At 44.9% G+C, this 24,640-nt stretch overlaps 2 protein-coding genes across 2 annotated transcripts in view; both read left to right on the top strand.

The window, feature by feature from the left end:
* The window catches only part of LOC308381472 (protein strawberry notch homolog 2-like), a 31,080-nt gene extending 14,327 nt beyond the window's left edge, over positions 1–16,753 (top strand). The window contains exons 8-31 of the mRNA XM_080859044.1: positions 236–369; positions 569–659; positions 1,059–1,202; positions 1,519–1,636; positions 1,880–1,985; positions 2,678–2,831; positions 5,274–5,450; positions 5,631–5,728; positions 6,149–6,231; positions 6,468–6,662; positions 6,909–7,030; positions 7,476–7,607; positions 8,099–8,234; positions 8,661–8,773; positions 9,067–9,138; positions 9,281–9,389; positions 9,506–9,577; positions 9,874–10,017; positions 10,211–10,305; positions 10,600–10,692; positions 10,931–11,062; positions 11,412–11,488; positions 11,720–11,910; positions 12,225–16,753. Of these exons, the coding sequence (XP_080715170.1) occupies positions 236–369; positions 569–659; positions 1,059–1,202; positions 1,519–1,636; positions 1,880–1,985; positions 2,678–2,831; positions 5,274–5,450; positions 5,631–5,728; positions 6,149–6,231; positions 6,468–6,662; positions 6,909–7,030; positions 7,476–7,607; positions 8,099–8,234; positions 8,661–8,773; positions 9,067–9,138; positions 9,281–9,389; positions 9,506–9,577; positions 9,874–10,017; positions 10,211–10,305; positions 10,600–10,692; positions 10,931–11,062; positions 11,412–11,488; positions 11,720–11,910; positions 12,225–14,104 (4,668 nt within the window). The 3' untranslated portion in view covers positions 14,105–16,753. The remainder of the gene's footprint in view (positions 1–235; positions 370–568; positions 660–1,058; positions 1,203–1,518; positions 1,637–1,879; positions 1,986–2,677; positions 2,832–5,273; positions 5,451–5,630; positions 5,729–6,148; positions 6,232–6,467; positions 6,663–6,908; positions 7,031–7,475; positions 7,608–8,098; positions 8,235–8,660; positions 8,774–9,066; positions 9,139–9,280; positions 9,390–9,505; positions 9,578–9,873; positions 10,018–10,210; positions 10,306–10,599; positions 10,693–10,930; positions 11,063–11,411; positions 11,489–11,719; positions 11,911–12,224) is intronic.
* Positions 16,754–17,388: 635 nt separating this feature from the next.
* The window catches only part of arhgap45a (Rho GTPase activating protein 45a), a gene marked incomplete at its 3' end in the record, with an annotated part of 24,279 nt that continues 17,027 nt past the window's right edge, over positions 17,389–24,640 (top strand). Inside the window, exons 1-4 of the mRNA XM_080859233.1 lie at positions 17,389–17,525; positions 19,579–19,960; positions 23,127–23,270; positions 23,748–23,832. Coding sequence (XP_080715359.1) covers positions 17,439–17,525; positions 19,579–19,960; positions 23,127–23,270; positions 23,748–23,832 — 698 coding nt within the window. The 5' untranslated portion in view covers positions 17,389–17,438. The remainder of the gene's footprint in view (positions 17,526–19,578; positions 19,961–23,126; positions 23,271–23,747; positions 23,833–24,640) is intronic.

The raw sequence follows: 24,640 nt of genomic DNA, 5'->3' as shown, positions 1-24,640 counted from the left end.
ATGTCTATTTTTTTTGTGTATCATTTTTCACAATCATTTCTTTGTGCATGTAATGATTTGCTGTTAAGCACTTTGAGCTGCATTGTTTTGTATGAAAGGTGCTATACAAATAAAGTTTATTATTATTATTCCCATAAAGAGGGATTCATAACATTTGTGTGAGAAGGAGTAGTCAGCTGACCAGTGTGAATACTCTGCAGCTGTAATATGTGACGTATAATTCTGTGTGATCCAGCAACACGAGGTGATCCTTCAGAATGGACAGCGAGCAGGCTTCCTGATTGGAGACGGGGCAGGAGTGGGAAAGGGGAGAACAGTGGCCGGCATCATCGTGGAGAACTACCTGAAGGGCCGCAAGAGAGCCCTCTGGTGAGAAAACACTTCTCTATGCAAAACGTGTTTATCCTCGCCCTGTATGCTGTCCTGTCAGTGTTTGTGTTTTGTCTGTGTGTGTTTTAGATCATCTATACATATACATGTAACTCAATGCACCACCCCTGTTTTGATACTAATGGGAAAATGGTCTGGTTTTTTTTTTCTTGCTTCTTTTTGTCATTGTGGTGTATAGGTTCAGTGTTTCCAATGACCTGAAGTATGACGCGGAGAGAGACCTCAAAGACATTGAAGCTGCCAGTATCCCTGTCTACGCTTTAAACAAGGTTTTACTCCTCTCTTTTACTCCTCTCTTTTGCTCCTCTCTTTTACTCCTCTCTTTTACTCCTCTCTTTTACTCCTCTCTTTTGCTCCTCTCTTTTACTCCTCTCTTTTACTCCTCTCTTTTACTCCTCTCTTTTACTCCTCTCTTTTACTCCTCTCTTTTACTCCTCTCTTTTGCTCCTCTTTTTTACTCCTCTCTTTTACTCCTCTCTTTTGCTCCTCTCTTTTACTCCTCTCTTTTGCTCCTCTTTTTTACTCCTCTCTTTTGCTCCTCTCTTACTCCTCTCTTTTACTCCTCTCTTTTACTCATCGATGTCTACTGTATGCTCAGGAAGAATATTTTTGGAGATGGTCCTTCTCTCCTCTGACTGTGTGTCTCTCCCCCCTCCCCCCCCCCACAGATAAAGTATGGAGACACCGCTACCTCAGAGGGGGTGCTGTTCGCCACGTACTCCGCTCTGATTGGTGAGAGTCAGGCAGGCGGGCAGCACCGCACCAGACTCAAGCAGATCCTGGACTGGTGCAAACCCAACTTCGATGGAGTCGTATCCCTTTTCAGCTGTGCCCTTAGCACAGGACGTATTGGAGCTACAACCTTTGTTTGTCTGAAAAAAATGCTTTTAGATTTTAAAACCCATGACTCGTTATTTCTTATTACCCATTGTCTGTTTAGCTTTAAAACCCACGACTCATTTTTTTTCATTACCCATTGTCTGTTAAGCTTTGTTATATATCGATGGAAAGTGACATATCAGTGAATGTATTTTTGAAGGAAACAATAGGTAAATAGATCTTGATGGCTGCCAGTCCTGTTCCATTTGTCAACAAAGCGTTTGGTCCTTAATCCATGACCTGCACCAGATTGTGTTTGATGAATGCCACAAAGCCAAAAATGCGACGTCCACTAAGATGGGCAAGGCCGTACTGGACCTGCAGAGCAAGCTGCCCAAGGCGAGGGTGGTGTACGCCAGTGCCACAGGTAGGTCATCCTCTGGGGGACGGGTCCAGGATCAGATCCACTCCTGCTGTTGCACTGGTGGCATGCAGTTAAACTGTTCCTGTCATATTGCATTCCTGTTGTCATTCACTGCACATAGAAGGCAGATCTCTACTTCAGCCAGACAATGAAACCCTTTTTTATTGCAATTGTCAAATACCAGAGTATCACAGCTGTTTGTTTCCAGTGTGTTGCCTCACAGTCCCCTTCTCTCTGGCTGCTTAGGTGCCTCGGAGCCAAAGAACATGATCTACATGAGCCGCCTGGGGATCTGGGGAGAGGGCACACCCTTCAAGACCTTTGAAGACTTCCTGCATGCCATTGAGAAAAGGTCAGGTCATGCATCAGTGCTGGATGTCCTGCTGAGGACAGCTTCCATCTCAGCTCAGTTTTACAGTCTTGGTCCTGTATATTCTCGCTGTTATAGATGGGCTAAGGCCAGGCACTGAAAGCCACCACTATGGAGAATGTTTCCAGTCTGGGTCTTGCCTCCCTGTATATCCTCGCTGTTATAGATGGGCTAAGGCCAGGCACTGAAAGCCACCACTATGGAGTATGTTTCCAGTTTTAGTGTGTCTGTTCTTGGAGTGCTTTGGAATAAATTAGCAGAAATGAACACAAATATGTTAATCCTGAAACTTTATTCTCCGGCCCAGTTGCTTTATTTTTTCACGATCTGAGAAGAGCCAAAGCACCCATTCATAGGAACTCGAGACACTCCTTCGTACTGACATATTTACACGGTGTGATTTTATGTTGGTGATTTGAATAGTGTCCATAGAGTAACACTGTAATTGTATCTCTGTCTAGTTTCTACCATGACAACTTCCATAGATTTCCATTTAGATTTGACAAGAAGAAAAGAGGCTGACAAAATAAAGTGCAGCCATGTTCTGCAGGTTTTTCCTCTTCAAAGCCTTCTTCAGTGTCACTTAAAGCTCACCATGTGCTGTCACTTGCGTCATACTTCCATTCTGCACTGTCCAGGTTCGCCTAACCGTGGCCTTGTTTACCTTTTGGTAGGGGTGTGGGAGCCATGGAGATAGTTGCCATGGACATGAAGGTCAGCGGCATGTACATTGCCCGGCAGCTGAGCTTCGCGGGTGTGTCGTTCCGCATCGAGGAGATCGCCCTGGACAACGAGTTCAAGCTGATGTACAACAAAGCAGCCCGACTGGTAAGGGGTCGCTCTCTCAGTCCTGCGCCGACACCAAACACAGGAGTGTGACTGGTGGATGTGGAATAGGTGGATGGGTGATGGTGGAATTGGAATAGGTGGATGGGTTATGGTGGATCTGGAATAGGTGGATGGGTGATGGTGGATGTGGAATAGGTGGATGGGTGCTGGTGGATGTGGAATAGGTGGATGGGTGATGGTGGATGTGGAATAGGTGGATGTAGAATAGGTGGATGGGTGATGGTGGATGTGGAATAGGTGGATGGGTGATGGTGGATGTGGAATAGGTGGATGGGTGATGGTGGATGTGGAATAGGTGGATGGGTGCTGGTGGATGTGGAATAGGTGGATGGGTGCTGGTGGATGTTGAATAGGTGGATGGGTGCTGGTGACTGGTGTGTTGAAGGTCTTCCCCTCTGAGCTGCTCTCTGAGGCACTTGACCTCACTTGACCCTGAGTCTGTCCTTGCAGAACTGACCATACATGTTCATTTCATCCATACTAGAATGTTATTGCAATTACAATGAAATGTCACACCTTGGTTTAAAAATCACAAAAACCACACATTTTTGTGAATATTCTAATCATGAGTAATCCTATACTATTGTTTAAAAACTGAAACAGAAAACATAATAAAATTAGGTTACTTACTTGTGTTCCTCTTCTATTCCTATTCTACTCACTGAAATTATCCTTTAATAGGCAGCTGAATTAATTTATTTTGAGATGCCATCGTGGAAGTCGCAACAGTATTTTTTAAGTTTAATAACATGTTCGAACACTATTTACAATGTCACAACTCAATACAACACATAATGTTAAATTAACTTACAAGAGATAACAGTTAGAGATCTAGTTTTGTCTAATACCAACCTAACTGACTCCATACCAACTGAGTGGGACAGTAAGCAGCGGTAGTGGTTGAGATAGTCTGCATAAACCTACCTTCAGGAAGTCAGAAAAAGCGTAAATAAATTGTAATTTGATTTGACAGTGTAGGAAGATGAATGTTTGTCTAGTGGTTGATTGAGCAATCTGTGTTTATTCCAGTAAAGTGCAGTAGCGAAGCATGTGGAACATAATCTGGATTTGATGATGCAGATCTGAACCACAAGCATCTCCAACTCTAGCATATATACTGTTATTACACGGCTCTTCTTAATGCTGTAGAATGCTCCATTCACTTGAATGGGGCTTCCCAACGTTCTGCGGTCAACTATTTTCCGATAACTGACCGTTGCTATGCAGTTAATGACCGCTGTCAAGGAAAGTGGCCTTTTTGCCTCTAATTCACGTCTTTCGTAGCACTCCGCAAGTAGTACGGTAACTTATCAATGGAGTTTCAGCGGACGGTTGAGCAGCTGTGTTCTAAAGAATGTTCAACTGTCTTTGAAGTTCAACGTCTTTGGCGAACTATTTCTCTCCATTTAAACACTACGTATAGTAACAAATACATTGTAAAAAGACACACGGTGTTTAGTAATTTATTTGTTTTAGTAGTAACCGTATAATAAGCGGGATAATGTATAGAACGCCGGTCATTGTCGGGAAAACAACCTCGTTAATGTAAATGAGCTAGGCTTCTACTGCAAACAGGTCTGGCAACCTTTTGTTGTTCTGTATGATAATTAGATGGTTCTCAATGCCCTACCCCCATTCACATACTATAATTGGTTGCAGTCACTCACGCCTCAGTTTGCTTCCTGACCACAGGTGTCTGAGAAATGCCACCTTTCCTTTGTTGCCATAATAAGATTGCCAGCAGTTGCTTTACCAGGAATCTCAGGTTCTCACACAAGCTACTTTAATTTCTTACAACATCTAATTTTCTGTTACTTTATTCAGCATGTATCTGGTAAATAATGTATGCCGTAAATTGCTGAATTTGCGCGGAACTCATTGGGGAATCGTGAAAAAAATGGAGGGACTAATGATTAGTGAATAATGATTCTGCTTCCTGAGAGATGATGGAGAGCCCTTTTGGCCTAAAAAAAAGCCCCTATTAGCATTGGAATGTGTGACTATTGGGTGTAAATGAAAACCACCCCCCCCCCCCACCCACCATGTTCTGGCAGGACAGTCCAGCAGCCTCCGTAGTGGGCGGCTCAACACGCTACGTTCACGGACTGAGCGACATAGGAGCCCCTTTGTCCCAGCTGCCATTAAACTTAAACTTTAACTATGCACTAAACACCCTACATCCTACACTGTACATAGCTGAATCGTATTGTTTTTTGTATTGCATCATATTGTCTGTACATATTGTTTTTTATTGTAAATATGAGAGAGCTGCAAGGTACCAGAAATTCCCTACAGGATTAATAATGTGTTTATCTATCTATCTAAATGTTTTGTGCAATCTGATGGTGTTTATGGCTCCCCTCCCTCCTGTCACTGGCCAAGTGTCTGAGTCCCTGTTCTCTTCTCTCCTCTGTTGTGCAGTGGGCGGAGGCCTTGGCCTTGTTCCTGAGGGCCGCCGACACACTGGGTCTGGTGTCCAGGAAGTCACTGTGGGGCCAGTTCTGGTCCTCGCACCAGCGCTTCTTCAAATACCTCTGCATCTCAGCCAAAGTGCGCCGGCTAGTGGAGCTGGCCAAGAGGGAGTTGGAACAGGGCAAGGTCAGTCTAGTCTTTGCATTTGCATTTGACTCTGCATGTCCTGCATTCGTATGAATGGGTGGTGTCACTAAATCTTTACAGATGTAAAAGTCTTTAGTGACACATCTGTGGTTTCTATAATATGACCTTTGCCTTGTCTCAACTTTATCATCCTGACCCGTCTTCTCTGTCCGTCTACAGTGCATTGTGATTGGTCTGCAGTCCACGGGTGAGGCCCGGACCAGAGAGGTGTTGGACGAGAACGATGGGCATTTGGACCGCTTTGTTTCCGCCGCTGAGTGAGTGTTTCCCCTAAGCCTATGCCCTGTAGAGCCCTGCTGCTACAGCTACTACTACTCACCAGATTACCTCTGAGTTACCCAGTCCTGCTATACAATCAGTACATCTGTGAGTTTGTATGAGTGTTGATGATGAGGATGAATTCCACTGCTCTGCTTTTTAGCATCACACACACACACACACACACACACACGCACACACACACACAAACGCACCCTGATGTGTGCTTGTGAAGCTTCCCTCAGCAGAAAATCACAGGGTTCTTCTGAAAATGAATAACATTTTGCCTCCTCGAGAGCACAGCCCTTTTTTTTGGTGTGGCCGCAGCTTGAGCCGGACCACAGTGTGGTGTGGCAGGCGTGTAATTCTACCCCACTGTAAATGAGGTGAAGCTAAATTGGGCTCTTGTTTTCCAACAGGGGTGTGTTCCACTCACTGGTGCAGAAGCACTTCCCCTTGGAGAAGCCCAAGAGAGACAAGCCTGCCGGGAACAAGAGGAAACGTAAGCCCTGCGCCACACGGCCCTACAGCCCCAGCCCCGCCCTGGGCTGGCTAGAAATTACACTGTATTTACCCATGCGGACAGTCATTTGTGTTTTCCATACATGTACTTAAGTGCCTTTCTGAATGCGTGAAATACATCTGAAAAGTTGACCAAAACCGAGAAATAGCCAACGTTTGCTGCCTGTGAAAACCGAGAAATAGCCAACGTTTGCTGCCTGTGTGCTTTTTTTGTAGGGAAACCACGTGGGAGGCCCCCTAAGTACCCAAAGCACCACAGTAAAGACGTGGTAGGGGTAGGGGAGGTGATCAGCATAAGTGACAGCAGCAGCTGTGAGTCTGATGGAATGGACAGCGACTCCAACTCTTCCCCCGGGTCCCCACTGGACAACGATGATGTCATCTTCGTCAACCACATCAACGGTCACACAGGTGAAGGCCTCAAGACCTCGTACCCCCCACCATTCTCCATCCTTGCCTCTTTGGCCACCCCTAATTAATGTTATCCACCTGGTCTTTTTGAATTGGACAGGCTGTTTGTCTGGCCTTTTGCTCAGTAAAATGACGAGAGAATGAATGAGCAAGGTTAAAAACCGCAGACGCTGAGCTGGCTGACTGCAATAGGCCGTCTCCTCCACTGACCTGCTTTACTCACACACTCTCCCTTTTGCCCCGTAGCCAAACTAGAGGAACTGAAACAGAATCTGCTGAGCAAGATCTCTGCACTTGGAAAGGACCTGCCCCTCAACACCTTGGATGAGCTGATTGACCGCTTCGGAGGACCTGAGGTGGTGGCTGAGGTGAAGCCTGATCTGAAATGTTACATTTGTAATAATAGGCGAGCATTGGTATAGTCCAATTCCATATATAAGAAGTGTAGGGTAGAGGCTGTCGAGGGTAAGGGTGACTAACTGTAAGTTTTGTAAACCTGTTTTTCTGCGCATCACTGGAGAAGTTCCTGGTGAAAAGGGGAAGCGCATCAGACTGAATATGCATAGATCAGAGCCAACATGAGATGCCCTCAGGAATCAATTCCTGTTTTGAACTTGTTCCTAAAGCCTTTGAGGCCTGTCCCCGTGAATCATTTGTCCTTTGCCAGCACATACCATATTAAAAGCAAACAAAACAATAGGGGTGTTTCCTTATTGCTTGTATTAATGTGTGTGTGTGTGTGTGTGTGTGTGTGTGTGTGTGTGTGTGTGTGTGTGTGTGTGTGTGTGTGTGCGTGTGTGTGTGTGTGTGTAGATGACTGGGCGTAAGGGTCGGGTGGTTCGTCGGCCTGATGACAGTGTGCGCTACGAATCACGTGCAGAGCAAGGCCTCACCATTGATCACGTCAATATGAGAGAGAAGGAGCGCTTCATGTGCAAAGAAAAGGTTTGTGCTGACATCATCAAAGCCCCTCACAACATCCCTCTGAGCTGTGTGTCACTTGTTTTGGTACACTGGAATTCATCATGAAAATTGCACAGGAAATGTAGAGCAAATGTGATTTAAATTTTCTACCAAACTATTACCCCTACATTTCTGATCTTCTGACCCTTTACCTCCATCAAGGACATTAGGGTTCTCCAAGGACCTTTTTTTTGGTTTTACCTTATTTTAAATCCAAGGGTGGTCGAGCTTTTAGTGTCATGGGTCCAGAATCATGGGGGTAGTCCCCCTTTTAATGTTAGATCTACTACCTGCTTGGACACTCTTTTTAATAACTTGACTTTTATGTCCTATATTTTACAGTCCTTTAACCTCTTTTTGTTTTCAATGTTACTTGACTATTTTATGCTGTGTCCTTTTCCCTTATATCTGCCATCTGCTTGCTGTGGTCCTTCTGTGTGATAATCCATTGATGGCCCTTCTGTTTGTCTCAGCTGGTAGCCATCATCTCCGAGGCAGCCAGCTCAGGCATCTCCCTGCAGGCTGACAAGCGTGTGCAGAACCAGTGCAGGAGGGTCCACATGACCCTGGAGCTTCCTTGGAGTGCGGACCGGGCCATCCAGCAGTTCGGTCAGTTTTGCCTCGCACCGCACCACACCACACCGCACCGCACCGCACCGCACCGCACCGCACCACATCACACCAGGGATGCAAACAGCGCGCTTTTTGGCGCCTCCCGCTTTTTTCACGTCAGTTTGGGTGACTTGTGTGAATCGTGCAGATCCGAAGAGGTTTTCTTTTAAGGGGGGGAGGGGCGCAATGTAATTATATGGATATTTGCCGTGGGGCAACTTCAATTACCTCTTCTCTTTTTTTGACCATACATGCGTTTGCATCCCTGACCACAGAACATGTGTAGTGGAAGTGTGTGTCTTGTGACGAGTTTCTTGTGTGGTGGTTAAACATCTGATCACTCAAGTCAGATGATGTAGTAGGCGGCTGTGGTTTGTCAATTCTGAGTGCGTGTCGTCTCTCTTCCTCTGTGTGCACGCGCAGGCCGCACTCACCGCTCCAACCAGGTGACCGCTCCGGAGTACATTTTCCTCATCTCAGAGCTGGCAGGAGAAAGACGCTTTGCTTCAATCGTAGCAAAGAGGCTGGAGAGCTTGGTAAAGAACACACACACACGTGCACACACACACAAACACACACACGCGCGCTCTGCATAACTCCCTTAAACCAATGGCAAAAGCAATGAGCATGTGTGTTGCCACAGCTGTATAAACACCCTCATTGAGCAACACACTGCCTAGTGTATGAGGTTGTTTCTGAAAGGGGACATTGTCTGGTTGTAAAAACAGTTTTCATAACCCCTCACCCTAAGTGTGAGGGCGGTGATATGAGCATGGTGGTAGATGTGTGGCTGTTGGTTTTAAATGTGCCTCCCTATCCACGTCCACAGGGTGCTTTGACTCACGGAGACCGGCGTGCCACAGAGTCCAGAGACCTGAGCAAGTTCAACTTCGAGAACAAGGTGAAAAGATGGTCTTCATAATTACTGTTTTGAGAGATGGTGTATTTTGTGTGTTTTTTTTTTTTTTTTTGTTTGTTTTTTAACTTTTTATACCTCTTGTTTTAAATAATTCATATATTCTCATTGTTTGTATCCATTGTAGTATGGCAACAAAGCTCTGGACAAGATCACCAAAGCCATTCTGGGCCACATCAAGAACACTGTCCCAGCACCCAAGGAGTACCCTGGTGGCGATGTCGCTTTCTTCAGAAGTAAGACTCATTGTCACCTATGCCACTGATTTTTGGGAGAGAATATGTTGTGAAGTGTCTTCCTGAGGCTTCCTGATTCCCTCTTGATGGTTTCCATGCTCTTTCTCTCCTCACAGACATGAAGCAGTGCATGATTGACGTGGGAATCCTCTGCAGTAATCCTCGTTTCGTCATCAACGCTGAGAAAGGTTAGCAGCCATGGCCTCCACATTTGAATGGGAGGAAGAGGCACTTGGCCTCAATCCATTTTGACTTCAATGGAATGCACTGATTCTTTGCGATTGTTGGTCATCTCAGAGTAGAGATCATAGGCAATTCAGTTTGTACTCTATAGCTTTATTGCTAAGATTGGTGTAACTGAGAGTTTCTAGTTATAATTCTAAGACTAAGTTGAAATTTGCATTGCTTTGTGGTTAAAGCTTTATAATCCTGGTGTCTTTTGAGTGGTGCTCACTCATCTCTCTCTGCTAACCCTCTCCCCCAGACTGCACCATCACCAAGTTCTTGAACCGCATCTTGGGCCTGGAGGTCCACCAGCAGAACTTCCTGTTCCAATACTTCACGGACAACTTTGAGCACCACATTGAGAAGGACAAGAAGGAGGGCAAATACGACATGGGCATCCTAGGTGAGTGGCTGCTGATTGGATGGAAACAGATCGAAAGAGTTTGGAGGTGTAATTTGTCGGCGGCCTGTTTGAAATGACACCTTACACCTTACACAGTGTGCTGTCTTGACTTTGTTATCCCGCATCTGACTGTTCTGACTGATAGATTTGTCAGAAATATGAGAGCTTGTTTGTGTGTTGCATGCGTCATTAGATCTGGCTCCAGGGAATGATGAGATCCGTGAGGAGACCCAGGAGCGTTTCCTGACCGCAGGGAACCCACAGGAGGGGCAGGTCATACTCTACAAGGTAAGCCCTGAAAACACAGACGCAATCCTGAAGACTCCCTCTGTCTTTCTCTCTCTCTCCCTCTCCCTCTCTCTCTCTCTCCCTCCCCCCTCTCTCTCTCTCTCCCTCTCCCTCTCCCTCTCCCTCTCCCTCTCCCTCTCCCCCCCTCTCCCTCTCCCTCTCCCTCTCCCCATCTCTCTCTCTCTCTCTGAGTGTGTTTTTTTTAAGTTTCTTCGTTCTAGTGTGTTTCACTTTGCCCCAGTGTGGGCCTGTTTTGTAAGTTGTTTGACATGTGTCTTGCTTTGACACTTTCAGATCAGTGTAGATCGAGGTATGCCATGGGAGGAGGCATTCAATAAGGCCACTACCCTCACTGGAGAAGATGAGGGCTTCTACCTCTCTCACAAGGTACACACACACACAGCCAAACTGGTCAAGAATATGTATTTTATAAATGCAAACATTGTAGTATAACTAAAACACTTTACAAAATTCTGCGGCTTCAATTTGCCACAGTGATTTAACAGTGCGCGGTCATTGATGCTCGATTACGTAACATAATATTTCCTCACTCCAGCATCTGAAGAATTCAACAATGGTTATGGTTATTTAAACTGTAATCTGTACTTGTGTGTGTGTGTTTCAGCTGCGAGGAAGCATGCCATGTGTACTGCTAGCGGAGCAGGGTCGAGGGAGAAACCTCATCGTATTCAAACCCAACATCGGCAAGCAGTCGCACCCCGAGAGCTTGGACAACCTGCAGCTCCGATACCGCAAGGTCAGCCTCGAAATGACATGAAATTGAATAAATATCCACCACACAAAGCAAAATATGTCAAGTACGCTATTAATCAAGACAAATATAATAATGTCAGCGAATATAAAGTCAAAATATTTAACCGGACTTGACCAATGTAAAGCACCAGTCAGATACGGACCCCTAGTGGTGTAATTTTGTAACAGAAACTCTCTTAGCCAGGCACACCTGATGATACCTGATGGTCTGATGCACCCCAGGGCTACAGTATGCTTTAGAAGCCACGTTTGACCCAGGCTCCAGGCCTGTGGGTTAGGGGTGGTTTGTTGTGTCCTGATGTTGACCTGTGTGTTTTTTTCAACTGTTGTAGGTTCCTCCAGAAGAGGCAAAAGATTGCTGGGATAGTCAGTTTGAGTTCTCCCTGCAGAAATGCAGCCATGCCCATTGGTGAGTAGTAGAATTCAGATGTATGTACAGAAGTTTGCGATGAATTGGAAGAGGTGAATTATCAGAATCCTGTAGAAATGGCCACCTTAAATGACTTCTTGACTTTGAGAGTAGTCCAGTGATTCGTTTAAATAAACATTCAAATGTCATTTTTTTTTTTAGGAGTTTGCAACTTCAGTAATTCTTATTACATTTGTTTGTGTGTCTGTGTGATGTGTTTGTATGTATCAGGAAGGGCAAGTGCAAACAGAAGGAGTTGGGCAATGAATGCTGGCTGGGTATGCGTCTGAGGCAGTACCACATGTTGTGCGGTGCCCTACTGCGGGTCTGGAAGCGTGTGGCAGACATAGTCTCTGACATCACCAACTCCAGCATCCTGCAGATTGTCCGATTGAAAACCAAAACGAACAGCAAGCAAGTTGGTGAGTACAGCTCCAGTCCTCACCTTCGCTTCAGCACCACCTCCCGGTGGACACAGGTTCAAGTCTGGCCTGAAGTCATTTCCCAATCCTCTCCCCACCTCTTCTCCGCCTCGCTTCCTGTAATATCTTCACCTGTCCTATCCTAATAAAGGCATAAAAAGCCCAAAAAAGAGTCTTAAAAAAAAAAAAAAAAAAAAATACGTTATCAGTTATTTTAGCTACAGTGCAGCTCAGACAAATTCCAGTTGGATCTATCCCATCTGACCCTTATGGACCCTGACTGTATTTCTGTCTATGTGTTCCGTTTCACACAGGCATCAAGATCCCTGAGAACTGTGTGGCTCGCGTGCGCACGGAGCTGGTCCAGATGGACGAGGAGGTGAAGCGGCAGCGGCAGGAGCGCGACCAGCGGGTGCACGAGAAGCAGGCCACCGAGCAGCTGCTCATGCGCCTGGCCAAGCTCCGCGCGGTCAACCCCAACCTCAACCTTTCCAGCTTGTACCCCCGTCCCAATGCCGCCTCCGCCACCAACTCCCCCAGAATCCTGCCCGCCCTGGTCAAGAAGGAGGTGCTGGATGATGAGGTGCTGGACTTGACGCTGAGCCCTTCTCCCTCCCCGGACAGCAGCACGGCCGAGGCGGGGGCTGAGAGCAGCCCCACCCTGCCTGAGACCTTCCACCTAGAGGCACTCATCTCTCAGGAGCGGCAGCGCGAGCAGGGCGGCGGCGGCGTCGCCCACACGCATGCCTTGCATGCACGCATGCTGCAGCAGCAGAAGCAACAACAGCAGCCCCGCAGTCCTGCCCCACCACGCGCCCTTTCCCAGCAGAGGAGCCTGACGCAGGCACAAGCCCAGCAGCAGGCACAAGCCCAGCAGCAGACCAACCGCCTACTCCTCGCCCACACCAACCTACGCCAGCAGCTGCAGCAACGCCCAAGGAGCCCGCTGGTCTCACACACGCACGCGCAGGCCAACAGCGTGCCGCACGGCTCCTACACGCCGCCCGCACAGCGAGGTCACCCGCTGCGGCAGCAGAGGCAGACGAACACCGCCGCGCACAAAATGCAGAACGTGCGCAAGCTGCAACAGCCGCAGGCAGCACAGCACACGGCTCTGGCACTAAATGCGCGCAAACAGCAGCTCCGCCCAGACGCGCACACTGTAATGCAGCAGTTCCAGCAGCAGCAGCAGCAGCAGCAGCAGCAGCAGCAGCGGCGAGAGCTGCCGTATGCCCAGCAGCCCACAAACAGGCAGCGCCTCCCAAATGCTCTGCACATCCCAAACACACGCGCACTGCACATGGGCAATGCGCACACGCAGCAACTGTCAAACACACAGGCGCAAAGTACTCACATGATACAGCAGCAGCAGCAGCAGCATCATCAACAACAACAATCGCAATCGCAGCAGCAGCATCAACAACAATCGCAGCAGCAGATGCTTCACAACAGCCTGGGTCAGCATGGCTCACACACCCAGCCCCGCACGCTCACTCAGACTCAGGCGCACAACCAGGTCAAAGCGCATACACTTGCGCTGTCAGTGAGCCCATCCCTCTCGCTGGATGACTGTCCATCTCCTGATGACATTCTGGACTTCCTGGACTGCTCAGCGTCCTCCGCTGTTCTGCCGCCCTCGTACTTTTCCTCCGCCTCCTCGCAGGCGGTCTCTTCCCCTCCCTCTCTGTCGTCCTCGTCTCCCTCCATCGGCTCCTCCGCGTCGCTCTTCTCCGCCGGCCTGCCTTTGTCTATCGGCGCCGGCGCGGGATCCTCTTCCGTCTTTGCTTGCTCCTCCCCTTCCTCTCCTGCTAATCTCTCCATCCTCCCCTCTAATCACTCGCTTCTGTCCTCCAGTAACCACAGCGCTGTGTACCCCTCGAACAACAGCTCCTCTATCCTCCCTCCGGCACATACTCTCCTCCCCTCCTCCGCCAACTCATCCCACCTATCCTCCTCAGATCACTCGCTTAACCCGTCTATGCTCTGCAATACTCACTCCCTCCAACCCCCCCTTGACACCTACCTCCTCTCCTCAAACAATCCCTCACTCTTCTCCTCCTCGTCCTCATCCTCTTCGTCCTCGTCCTCATTGCCCAATGGCCACTGCAGTATGGACGCTTTGGACATGTTGAGAGCCAGTGCTAGTGACCGTCAGTCTGTCATCCAGTACAAGCCAGAGTGGGACGCCACTTAGTGTCTGAGCTGCTCGCTTGGCTGCCACTGTTCACACGCACATCAGAACTGCTCCCCTGACACCATCTCCCATCCGGAAGCCACACGAGTCACTGTCGCCTCCCCAGGGCTGTCAAGTAGCGTTGTTATTGTTTCTGTTGTGTTTTGTTCTGCATCTATAAGCTACTGTTATGAAATGGTGTTTGTTTTGTTGATTGTTTATTTTTGTTGTTTTTTCTGTTTAGTTTTTTGCTTTACTTTGTGACTACCACAGTTGATCTTGGTTGTGAATACCTACCGCGGGCTTATTCTTTGGGGGTAGGTTGCTTTGAAAAGTTTACCTCTGACAGCAACTTTTCTCTGCAATTGAGTCAGTAGTTATTCTGTACTCACAGAGGCGAGATTACATTGAAAAAAATCTTTATAACATTCAATGCATACTGGATATAATAAGCATGCTAATTGATCTGATAGTTGGCACAACAAATTTAATTACCCAATGCAAATTGTTGTCAATTATAGTGCCTCAATTCCACTATTGGGCCACAATACAGGATGCTTCTTTGTCTCTTCATCTTCAGACTTCAGATCAGTTCCAAGTCACAAACGTATATGAGAATACCCTCTGCCTCTCAGATCAAGTGTAACAGTCAGGCCATCTGAACTAAAGATCCAAAATGGCTGAAACGCCATTATAGTTTTTGTTAGTCTGTCTTATTTCTGTCATGGGGAAATCTGTTCTGATCTTAGAAAAAAAAAGATCAAAAGAAAGAAATGCCTTGTCCTAACAGTGCCTTCACAAATGCTTAACAAATGCAGTCTTTTAAACTGGTATGTATATATTTATATTGAGAGAAGTGGAATATTATTATTTATTGTAATGACTTGTGTTACTCTAAAGAAGAAAAGAAAACTTCCTCTCTTGAGCAGTGACCTGTGGTCGAACACGGTCACACAACATTTAGTCTGCTGTTTATGGTTATTATTATTGATATTATAATAATTATTAATTTTAATGTTTGCTTTTATTTTGCCCCACTCAGCAAGTCAGACTATCCTCTTTCGTCCACATCTTCCCTGACAGTGAGAATAGAGAGAGAGCGAGAGAGAGAGAGAGTATGGCCAGTGCTGAAAATATACATGGCTATAATGTGAGCCAGATGTTATAATAAATGAAATCTTGTCACTTGTACTGCTTGTTTAAGTAATTTTCTCAGGTATAGTGCTGTCCTTTTTCTATAAGTGCAGACCAATTGCTACCGTTTTTGAATTAAATTAGTTTTGGGAAGATGTTTTGTTTGGGAAACGAATCCACTCATTCAGGGGAACCAAACCATTTTGATTATGTGAACCTCCCAAATTGCGAAATATGAGAACCGGTGAAATCAGGTATATGTTTTCACTGTCTCACCTACAAGTGGAAGTGTAAGCAATACAGTGTCTTATGAACATTTCTCAAATGTACCTATAAGTGATCAAACAACTCCTCAGAAGTGCTTCAGTGGTTCAAGGATTGGGTGTGTATTTGTCTAACTACAGGTTTGAATAATTCTATTTAAATATTTTTTTTTAATTGGGGTAAAAAGTAAAAATTGTTTAAAGGTCCTTACTGTACGGTCAATAGATTGTGTCTTGTATTCTTGTATCCAAGTGGGAAGAAAGAAATGTATTATTGTTCTTTGATGTTGCTGTTCATAATTATTGTCATCATTACTATAATTGTTATTTATATATTCAAGGGATATTTTAGTAGGACTGTTATTTTGATTCTGTTATCCTGTTTGATAGCTCAACACGTTTCTAAACCTCTTGTCAGGGTCCTGTTCCCCACACCCTCCTCAGAAGTTAGTCTAAACATATTTAACCTGCCACCAAATATATTGCACTGCCACATACTGCTGTACTGCAATATTGTATGTTTTCTGTATGATCTATTTTATGCACACTAATCAGAAACTGTCATCTCTTCGTTGGGTTTAACAACCCCTTACCCTCACCCCCCGGTATCCATTTTTCCTGACACCAAAGCATCAGCACAAGTATCTTGCAATGTCTGAACACATGAATTACTTTGGCTGTAAACCTACCAGATGCCATTTTAGGTTGCTCCAAACGCATGATAGAATTCTCCCTGCAAGGTTAATCTCAGGAAGACCCATGGGATCATTTGAGCGACATGTTGGATTATTTTACAGGGCAAAACGTGTCCTGCACTGCAACTTTGACTACTATTGTTTTACTTCAAAGATGAATAAATTCAATACTGACCTCTTGTACCGATTTTGGAGACATGAAAGATTTATTAACTTGGACACCAAATCAAATTCAGAGTTCTTGTTTTCTACTAATTGTTTAGAGTAGAGGAGAACTTTTTCTTTTGTGAATTTGATCCTATTGCAACACAGCGTTGTTGGTGTCAACATTACCCCTTATGCAGACATTGTTTTTAAACAGCTCTTTGGCCTGCTCCTGCCACAGATTGCCATAGCTGTGAGTTTTTCAACATAATTCATTGTCCATTTCAGCATGCTTTCGAGCATTTTTAAATGAATTTGACAGTGTTTTGTTTTGAACACGAAATATCTATTTCAAGACCGTGACTTGTCACCCAGTGTGCTTTTTCATAAAATTGTCTACCTTTCCCTTTTAAAGAACTGAAAAACGTTCTTTGGTGAACACTTTGATAATAAAAACAGAACATTTGTTGAAACTGCTACTGATTGTATGTATTTTCTGTTGGAGCACTTTTTCTTTTGGGGTTTCCTTTTTATTTTACTGAATATTTATGACTAGGTGGAATTGTAAATAATGTATACATCTGTGCCTTTTGACTCATTCTCAACATTTTCTATATCTAACAGAAGGAATATATTGTATTGATATTAATTTTGTTAACAAACAAAATAAAAACTAGAGTTTGTCGAATTGCTGAATGAGACTCCTCTTGATTCTCAAGGTGTGATAGAGTTTTCTGTACAGATGAGGTAGATGTCTCCCAACAGCGCGGCATAGTGGAGACACGTGGCGTAATTGAAACCGATTTTGTGAGTCTCGTCCTGTCGTCTCTCTGCATAATTTCCATCAATGAAATTCTTAATAATGTTGGCTGGAGTTTCTTTCATTTTTTACTTCTGAAATTATTATCGGAAGTTGTTCTTAGCATGTTCACAGGTCATACAGAACTGGCGCTATGACGACAGGAAGAGACTAACGGTAGTGAGCTGGGAGTTGATCTGATGGGGAAGCTGAGCAGTCAGAATTTACTTAGTGCGGACTGATGCCATTTTATAGCCTACGTTTGTTAACTGTTACTAAACGCAGGTTAGCAAGTCTGTCAAATTACAAAACAATATAGCATGTTTCGAAAAAGGAAGGATTTATCCAAGACACCCTCAGTGTCCAAGAAGGGTAACACAGGAAATCCCGGACTTCACAGCCCCTCTGTAAGTTCTTGGTGAAATAATTGTTAACGTTATGGGAACTTACTTTACTAGCTAGCATAATAGAAGTTAACGTTACCTAGCCAGCTAACGTAAGTTATTGCTTGCATATATGATGGCTTGCTGACATGACGTTGATAAGTTAGTAATGGTCTGTTAAGTTACCACATAAAGCCGACAGACCCTGTCATTTCTCAACTTAAAAAGGATTTGTTTTCCTGTGTTAATTTTACACAAAAATGTTTACATTTGTTCTTTCCCCATGTGTTTCTCCTAAATGCTAGTTACTTTGGCTTAGGTTTTGGCACACTCAGACAGTTAAACGTGGGCTAGCTTGTTGGCTAATTAACATGCTGCGAGATTCAACAAGGCAACTGTCTGACGGGCTATGGCTAAAACTTAAATATTAAACTATTTAACGTTAGATGCTGATAATGTAAAGTCGTATCAATGTCCACATTTTATACATTTCTAGGTGGTCATAAAAAGACAGCAATGTAAAGTTAGTGAAGAGATTTCTTATCAGCTCGCCAAAAGTAAAGTGCCGTTAACGCATTCTGTGTTGTAATCGATGGGTTAGCTAGAAATGACAGGTGGCCTCGTCGACCTCTAGTTAGCCAGTCTCGAGTCTCCCAACATTATTAAACAATACGGTGCTTGGCTAATAAATCAGAGTGACTATACAGGTCATTCTTATAATTTAAAAGAGGCAAAAAAAATATATGGGCTTTATATCAACAGTCTCCCTTGAGCTGTTGTTCAGCAAAAGGAGAATGTAATTCTGTAAAGCATTACTCACAGGGGAATTAACTTTGCCAGTGGCTTGTAACGTTAGAATACATTTCATTACATCAATGGAAAAGTGTTTTATTTAGGTCAATTAGCTCCCGGCCTTGGTTAACTTGTTCATTGTATAGTTTATACAATGTAAAAAAGTTTGTAAAATAAGTACATTTTTTAGTACATTCATTTTTAAAGAGTCGTGATTATTAGGGCTGTAGTGGCAAAATATGGCGATAAGATACATGATACAGGAGTTACGATTCTATATATTGCGATACTGTAAGCAAGGCGATATATTGCGTGTAAAAAAAAATAGAGGTTTGCTCTTACACAACTTCCTGTCGCCTGTTAGATTCTAGTGGATGAGTCAAATGGCTGAAGATAGATTACTCTAGCAGTTGGGGGTTTAAACTCAATACAAATTGAACCAATGTCTGGCACAATTCTTTGCATACAATTAATACAAAATGGATACAGTGTTTCTGAGAATTGATACACTATCATAAAACATAATATCGCGATACTCAAGTGTATCGATATTTTCTAACAACACTAGGTGTGATAAAGACAGCATTCCCCAATATTGCTATCCTATGTATTCTGCTTGTTTTGTTTTCAGCCTTCACTCCACTCATTATGGATATGGCAATGAACCTTAAAGAGCCTAACAGAGACATTTTAAATGTGTGGGAAGAAGAATGAAGAGGCAATTAATCGAAATGAACAAGAGAATAAAATCATGATACTCGGCAGATAGAAGAAAAATCGGAGCTGGGAAATATCATGTCGGACGTTCCAAGTAACATGTCTGAAATCCGTCATAACATCCCCTTCGTAAATAAACTAGCCTACCTGTCACTTTCAAAAACAATGACGGTTGAACTTGGTGTCAGTGGCTCTTGCAAGCTGTGCACATTTTTAGTAATGTTCAGACTCGAGCAAAGTTGGTGTGCATCATATACATCATGTTAAACCTTATCTTGTTGGATTTGTGTGTTCTGACAACACAGTAGTCTTGCTTCATTTTGGTTAGCTGCGAGGCTGTGTCGAACCCCTATCCCGTTATACTGGCTCTCCCTTTTACACAGACGTTTAACTGGCCCTGTGACTACCTCTGCTGCCAACAATAACCGCCCTATTCCGTGTTCGTACCTTTATACAGAATGGCATGGTAGAATAAAAGCTCAACATTCCCGCCTTGAACAGTCTGAATAAAAAGCCCACCTCTGTTTCTCTCTCTCTTTCTCTTTCTCTTCCACGCTCATTGTATTAGCTGTCCGCTCTGCAGGAGCAGTCAAACAGAGATGTAGTGGATGGCCTTCCAGCTGTGGCAGGGGTTCTGGACACAGTCTCCATGTCGTGCCCAGGCACCCCGTCCATCCTGCACAGCAAGCTAGTGAGCTGCCCGTCACCGGTGGCCACCCTGAGGCGGCCCACAGCCCTGAGCAGGCATGCCAGTGCCGCAGGCTTCCCCATGCAGACCGCCGGAGCCTGGGGCTTCAGTAAAGGGCACAGTCGGGGGGTGGCCCATAGCCCCACAGCGGAGACCTCAGAGGGGGCCGCCATCGAGGTGGAGGACATTCCGCCCTTGCTGCGCGATGTAGCACGCTTCGCTGAGGCTGTGGAGAAGCTGAAGGATGTGGTGCTTGGGGAAGGTGGGTGTGATCATCTTAATGACTACAGGTCTACAGGTCAGGTCTCCAGTTTTTCCTTTGTAAGTAGGGAAGATGGATAGCTTTCGTGGAGAAAAGAGACAGTGCTGCTGTGACGCAACATGAGTGTAGACTTGTTATCTTGAATACTGCGAAGTCGGTTCAAGTAGTACGTATAGAATGAACAACTTTAAGGTCACACACAACCGGCACTTTGTTCTGTGTTTTCATAGCTATGTAACAACAATTAATGTAAAGGAAATATAGTATGAAAGGCCTATCAAAATTGTTCTCCACTTATACAAGTGTCACCCTGAATGGCGGAGGGCCTGTTGGAGTTTTGTCCGGGCAAGCCTTATCAAATAATTCCACAGACTTGTCCACAGCCTAGCACTTCATTTGAACATGTGTACAACAACCTCTGTCTGTCTGGCTGGCCTTAGTCTGTATCATTGTGGAGAATGGCCATTTACACATTCTGAGGTTTCCTTCATTTTTTTTTCTTTGTGTTTCTATGGCAACCAAGAGGAAGGAAGAGAATATGTGCGTCAGATGTTTTCTCTGCTGCCTTTAGTAGAGATTGCTCTATCACCCTCCCTCTCTGCCTCTCTTGCTCTCTTTGTCATCATATTTGACAAGGGTAAAGAGTGCAGGAGTGTGTTTGTGTGTGTACATGTGTGTGTGTGTGTGTGTGTACGTGTGTGTGTGTGTACTTGTGTGTGTGTGTGTGTGTGTGTGTGTGTGTGTGTGTGTGTGTGTGTACGTGTGTGTGTGTGTGTGTGTGTGTGTGTGTGTGTGTGTGTGTGTGTGTGTGTGTGTACGTGTGTGTGTGTGTACGTGTGTGTGTGTGTGTGTGTGTGTGTGTGTGTGTGTGTGTGTGTGTATGTGTCCCAACATATAGCACCTTCCTGACCTCACTCAAACAAACCAAACCAAAACTACCTGTAAATATTGGAACATTTTTTTTTTTTCTAAATATATCTCTTTTCAGCAAATATGAGCATTCCATTAGAATGACTAAAAAACAGTCATATAAGTCAGGTCATTCGAAATTAAAGTTGAGTATACTGCATAGAGTGCATAAAAAAACACCACTACTGAAAAATGCGGCTATACAATTTAATTGTATAAATGTAAGTGAAAATGGGTTGTTATAATAACCTAAAATGTCATTTTTAGGTGTTTCCTTTCAATACATGAGTGGACTTAAGATAAAGGAAAGGGATGGCAGGTTTAAGGTTTTTCAGAACTGACTCATCCTCAAAATGCTTACATTCTTCAGTCTTATTGGTATACCTCATGTCTTGAGAAAGCTGCCTTAAGACATGGGTTGTCTGATAATCGCTGACCCAGTTTGTATGTAGTCTAATCTGGAGAGCACACACCTCTCAGCGTGCTGCTTCTACACACACACACACACACCCACACACACACACACACACACACACACACACACACACACACACACACACACACACACACACACACACACACACACACACACACAGCTTGAAGCAGCAGAAAGTGAGAGTCAAGATGGACAGTGAGGATGTGTTGAACTGACCCACCATTGACGTTCTCTCCTGGCAGAGCAAGGAACCAAAGAAATCAGTTATTGCAGTGTAGGTTGGTCAGGGCGACTGCACTTCCTGTCAGCACAACTATTTTCATCACACACTCTTCCTGTTTACATTCTTCAAGCAGCAGTGGCTGTTGGGTGGCCCGCCTGATAAGGGTGGGAGAGCGGTCCAGTGTGGAGCCTTCCAGAGTGTGAAGCCAGTGTCAGGCTATTTATTTTTCTCCGGGAGTCTTCCATATCTCTCAGATAAAACCGGGCCAAGACTGCAGTGGCCAACCCCCATGACCCGTATGTTGTGATTCTTAGACAAGCCTCCGGTGGGCTTAAAATACATTTGCCACAAACATGGCATGACAACACAGCAGCACCTGAAGGCATAGCAGGTCATACATGTGGTATTAATCAGTCCTCGCCCCGATTCTCTTGTTTGTACATTGTCCACCGTGGGGCTCGGGCTGTTGGTCCAGTGGGCTCTGACGCAGACAAATCACACTGTCCTCTGACCTGCAGAACTGCGTTCGTGTTTTATGTTCAAGTGTCAGTCTGTATGCTATGATGCAAAAGTTGAAGTGCTCCCATTCAAACTATGAGTTGAGGACTTGGGGTGTAGGTTGTTGGCCTTTTAGCTCTCCGTCAGTGTGGGTCTGGTCCTTAATTAGTTTCCAGTGACTCATAACTGAGTACTGACTTGTGTGTCTGTGTATTATTGTTGGTGTGTGTTTGAGTAATTATTTGAGTAATGAGTGTGTGGGTGTGTTTGGATTTCGAACAACAAGAACAACTGCCCCATCAAATACTCTGGCTTTTTGCTTTGCCTGAAAGCTTGCAGGTGTGTTGAGTTAATCAGATAGTATAGAAACATGAAACTTTGGTTAGCCCTGTGTGTGTGTGTGTGTGTGTGTCTGTGAGTAGGGGATTTTGTTTGTCTGTGAGTAGGGGGTTGTGTGTTGAATGTTTGAGTATCTCTGCATGGTTTGTTGTTTTTAAGTTTTCTTTAACATGCGCTCACTCAAATGTTCTCAGTAGCATCAATATCCCCGACTGGTTGCCCCCATCCACGGCTGAGGTGCCCTTGAGCAAGGCACCTCACCCCAATCACTGCTCCCCGGGCGCTCAAAAGCAGCTCACTGCTCCGGGTTAGTGTGCTTCACTGTATGTATCACTGTGTGTATCACTACCCTGGAAGGGTAAAATGCAGAGATAAAATTCAGAGTGTGTGTGTGTGTCACTATCTCTGCCGTAAACAGTCACTAGTCACTAGGGCTCATTTCAATTCTGCTAGGGTAATAGCAAAGTGAAAGGTTAGTTTCCCATAGAGAAAAAGGATTGGTAGGAATGTATCAAATTGAATCCGTACTCCTCTGCTTGTTAAAAGCCTACATGTGTGTGTGATCGTAAGTGAATATTTAACTATAACTGCAGGGAATTGAACAGTTTTTTTATTTCCATGGAGTTAGTTGAATTTATCAATTTCAGATGCCAGTTCTACATTTGATTGGAGTTAAGGTCTGGCCGTATCTCTGCCGTAAACAGTCATTAGTCACTAGGGGCTCATTTCCATTCCATTCCATATCCCCGCTCCCCCTGCAGATAGGGACGAGTCAAGGCGTGAGGTGGCCCATGAGTGCCTCGGTGAGGTGTTGCGTGTTCTGCGCCAGGTCATCGGTACCTACCCGCTGCTCAACACTGTGGAGACCCTCACAGCAGCTGGAACACTGATCTCCAAGGTCAAAGGTCAGTTTTAGGACACATGCATCCTTGTACGATTCATGAGAGGAGTGTCATTCAGATTGAGGATTTATTTTTTACAGTCAACAAGTGATCTTACTAGTGAACTAGTGACCCTAACCTTAACCCTAGATTTATCATAGGGCGTAAAAAGCACTCACATTTTTATTGAATTGAGGGAAAATAGACACTTTCATTCTTGGCATTCTGTTAGATTTACCCTTTCCACCCACTCTGGCACTGTGAAGCCAAAGCATCTTTTATCATGGCATGTTGCTATAAAGGCTTTTCCATGATCAGTGAATCAATAAAGGTGTCTGCTAAATGTGGGTTAAAAGGCTACCATCTAGTTCATCATACATTGCTGTAAGTTAGCAGTTTCTTTTGTCCTAATGATGTTGTTGACGTGAGGTATCGTTGACATGAGGTATTGTTGTTGACATGAGGTATTGTTGACATACTGATTGTCTGTTTCCTGCTCAGGGTTCCACTATGATGCCAGCAATGAAGCAGAGAAGAAGGACTTTGAAAAGGCCATCGAGACCATCGCGGTTGCCTTCAGCAGCAAGTGAGAATGTGGCGACTTGTCTCTATTCTGTCCTTGTGGTCTCCCTTCTAAAATAGTAAATAATGGTGTAGTTCACTCAGTCTGTCTCTCTCTCTGTTACTGTTCTTTGCTGTGCCCTTCTATTTTATATTATTCAGTCATGAACCTGTGAGATAGATAGCTAGGTTCAGTCTGTATGAATCGTGTGGCATTGAGTGTGTAAAATTGAGAAAGAGAGAAAGAAGGGTGAGGGGGAAGCAGGGTCTGTAGGAAATGTGTTACATTCGACTCTGCTCTTAGTGCTGCAAACCCATGACACCGTTATGAGCTAGAGATGCACCGATCAATCGGCCGCCGATTAAAAAAGCCGGTTTTATATCCAACCGGCCACAATCGGTGACCTGCCGGTCACTGTCGTAATTTCCGGTTTTCGGCCGATCAAACTGACCCACAGGCGCGGTGCGTAGCAGCTCAATGCGCCCAGAGCAAAACAGCTAAAAACTAGCAAGACTCGGGAAGAAAACATGTCGCTGATTTGGACTTATTTCACTGTGTGCCAGGACGACCCAAAACACGCTGTTTGTAATGCTTGCAAGTCAAAAATAAGACATGTGTAGCGTCCGTGTTAGGGCTCTCTCAAGAACTCACACTGAGAAAATATCTCTTTGGATAAGTAGCTCTCCGTTTAATAAAAGCGTATTTCACTCGTGCTCAGAACAACCACAACAAGTCAACCCATTACCATGGCAACTCCCCTAACAGAAATCCCGTTGCCACTAGTCCCATATGGAATGCTATGTATTGCTGCCAGTGCAGAAAAAGAAGTTTA

Source organism: Sprattus sprattus (assembly GCF_963457725.1).
Source record: "Sprattus sprattus genome assembly, chromosome: 20".
In the NCBI taxonomy this organism is placed as follows: domain Eukaryota; kingdom Metazoa; phylum Chordata; class Actinopteri; order Clupeiformes; family Clupeidae; genus Sprattus; species Sprattus sprattus.
The sequence above is the reverse complement of the archived record's forward strand: the minus strand, read 5'-3'. Positions and strand labels throughout refer to the sequence as shown.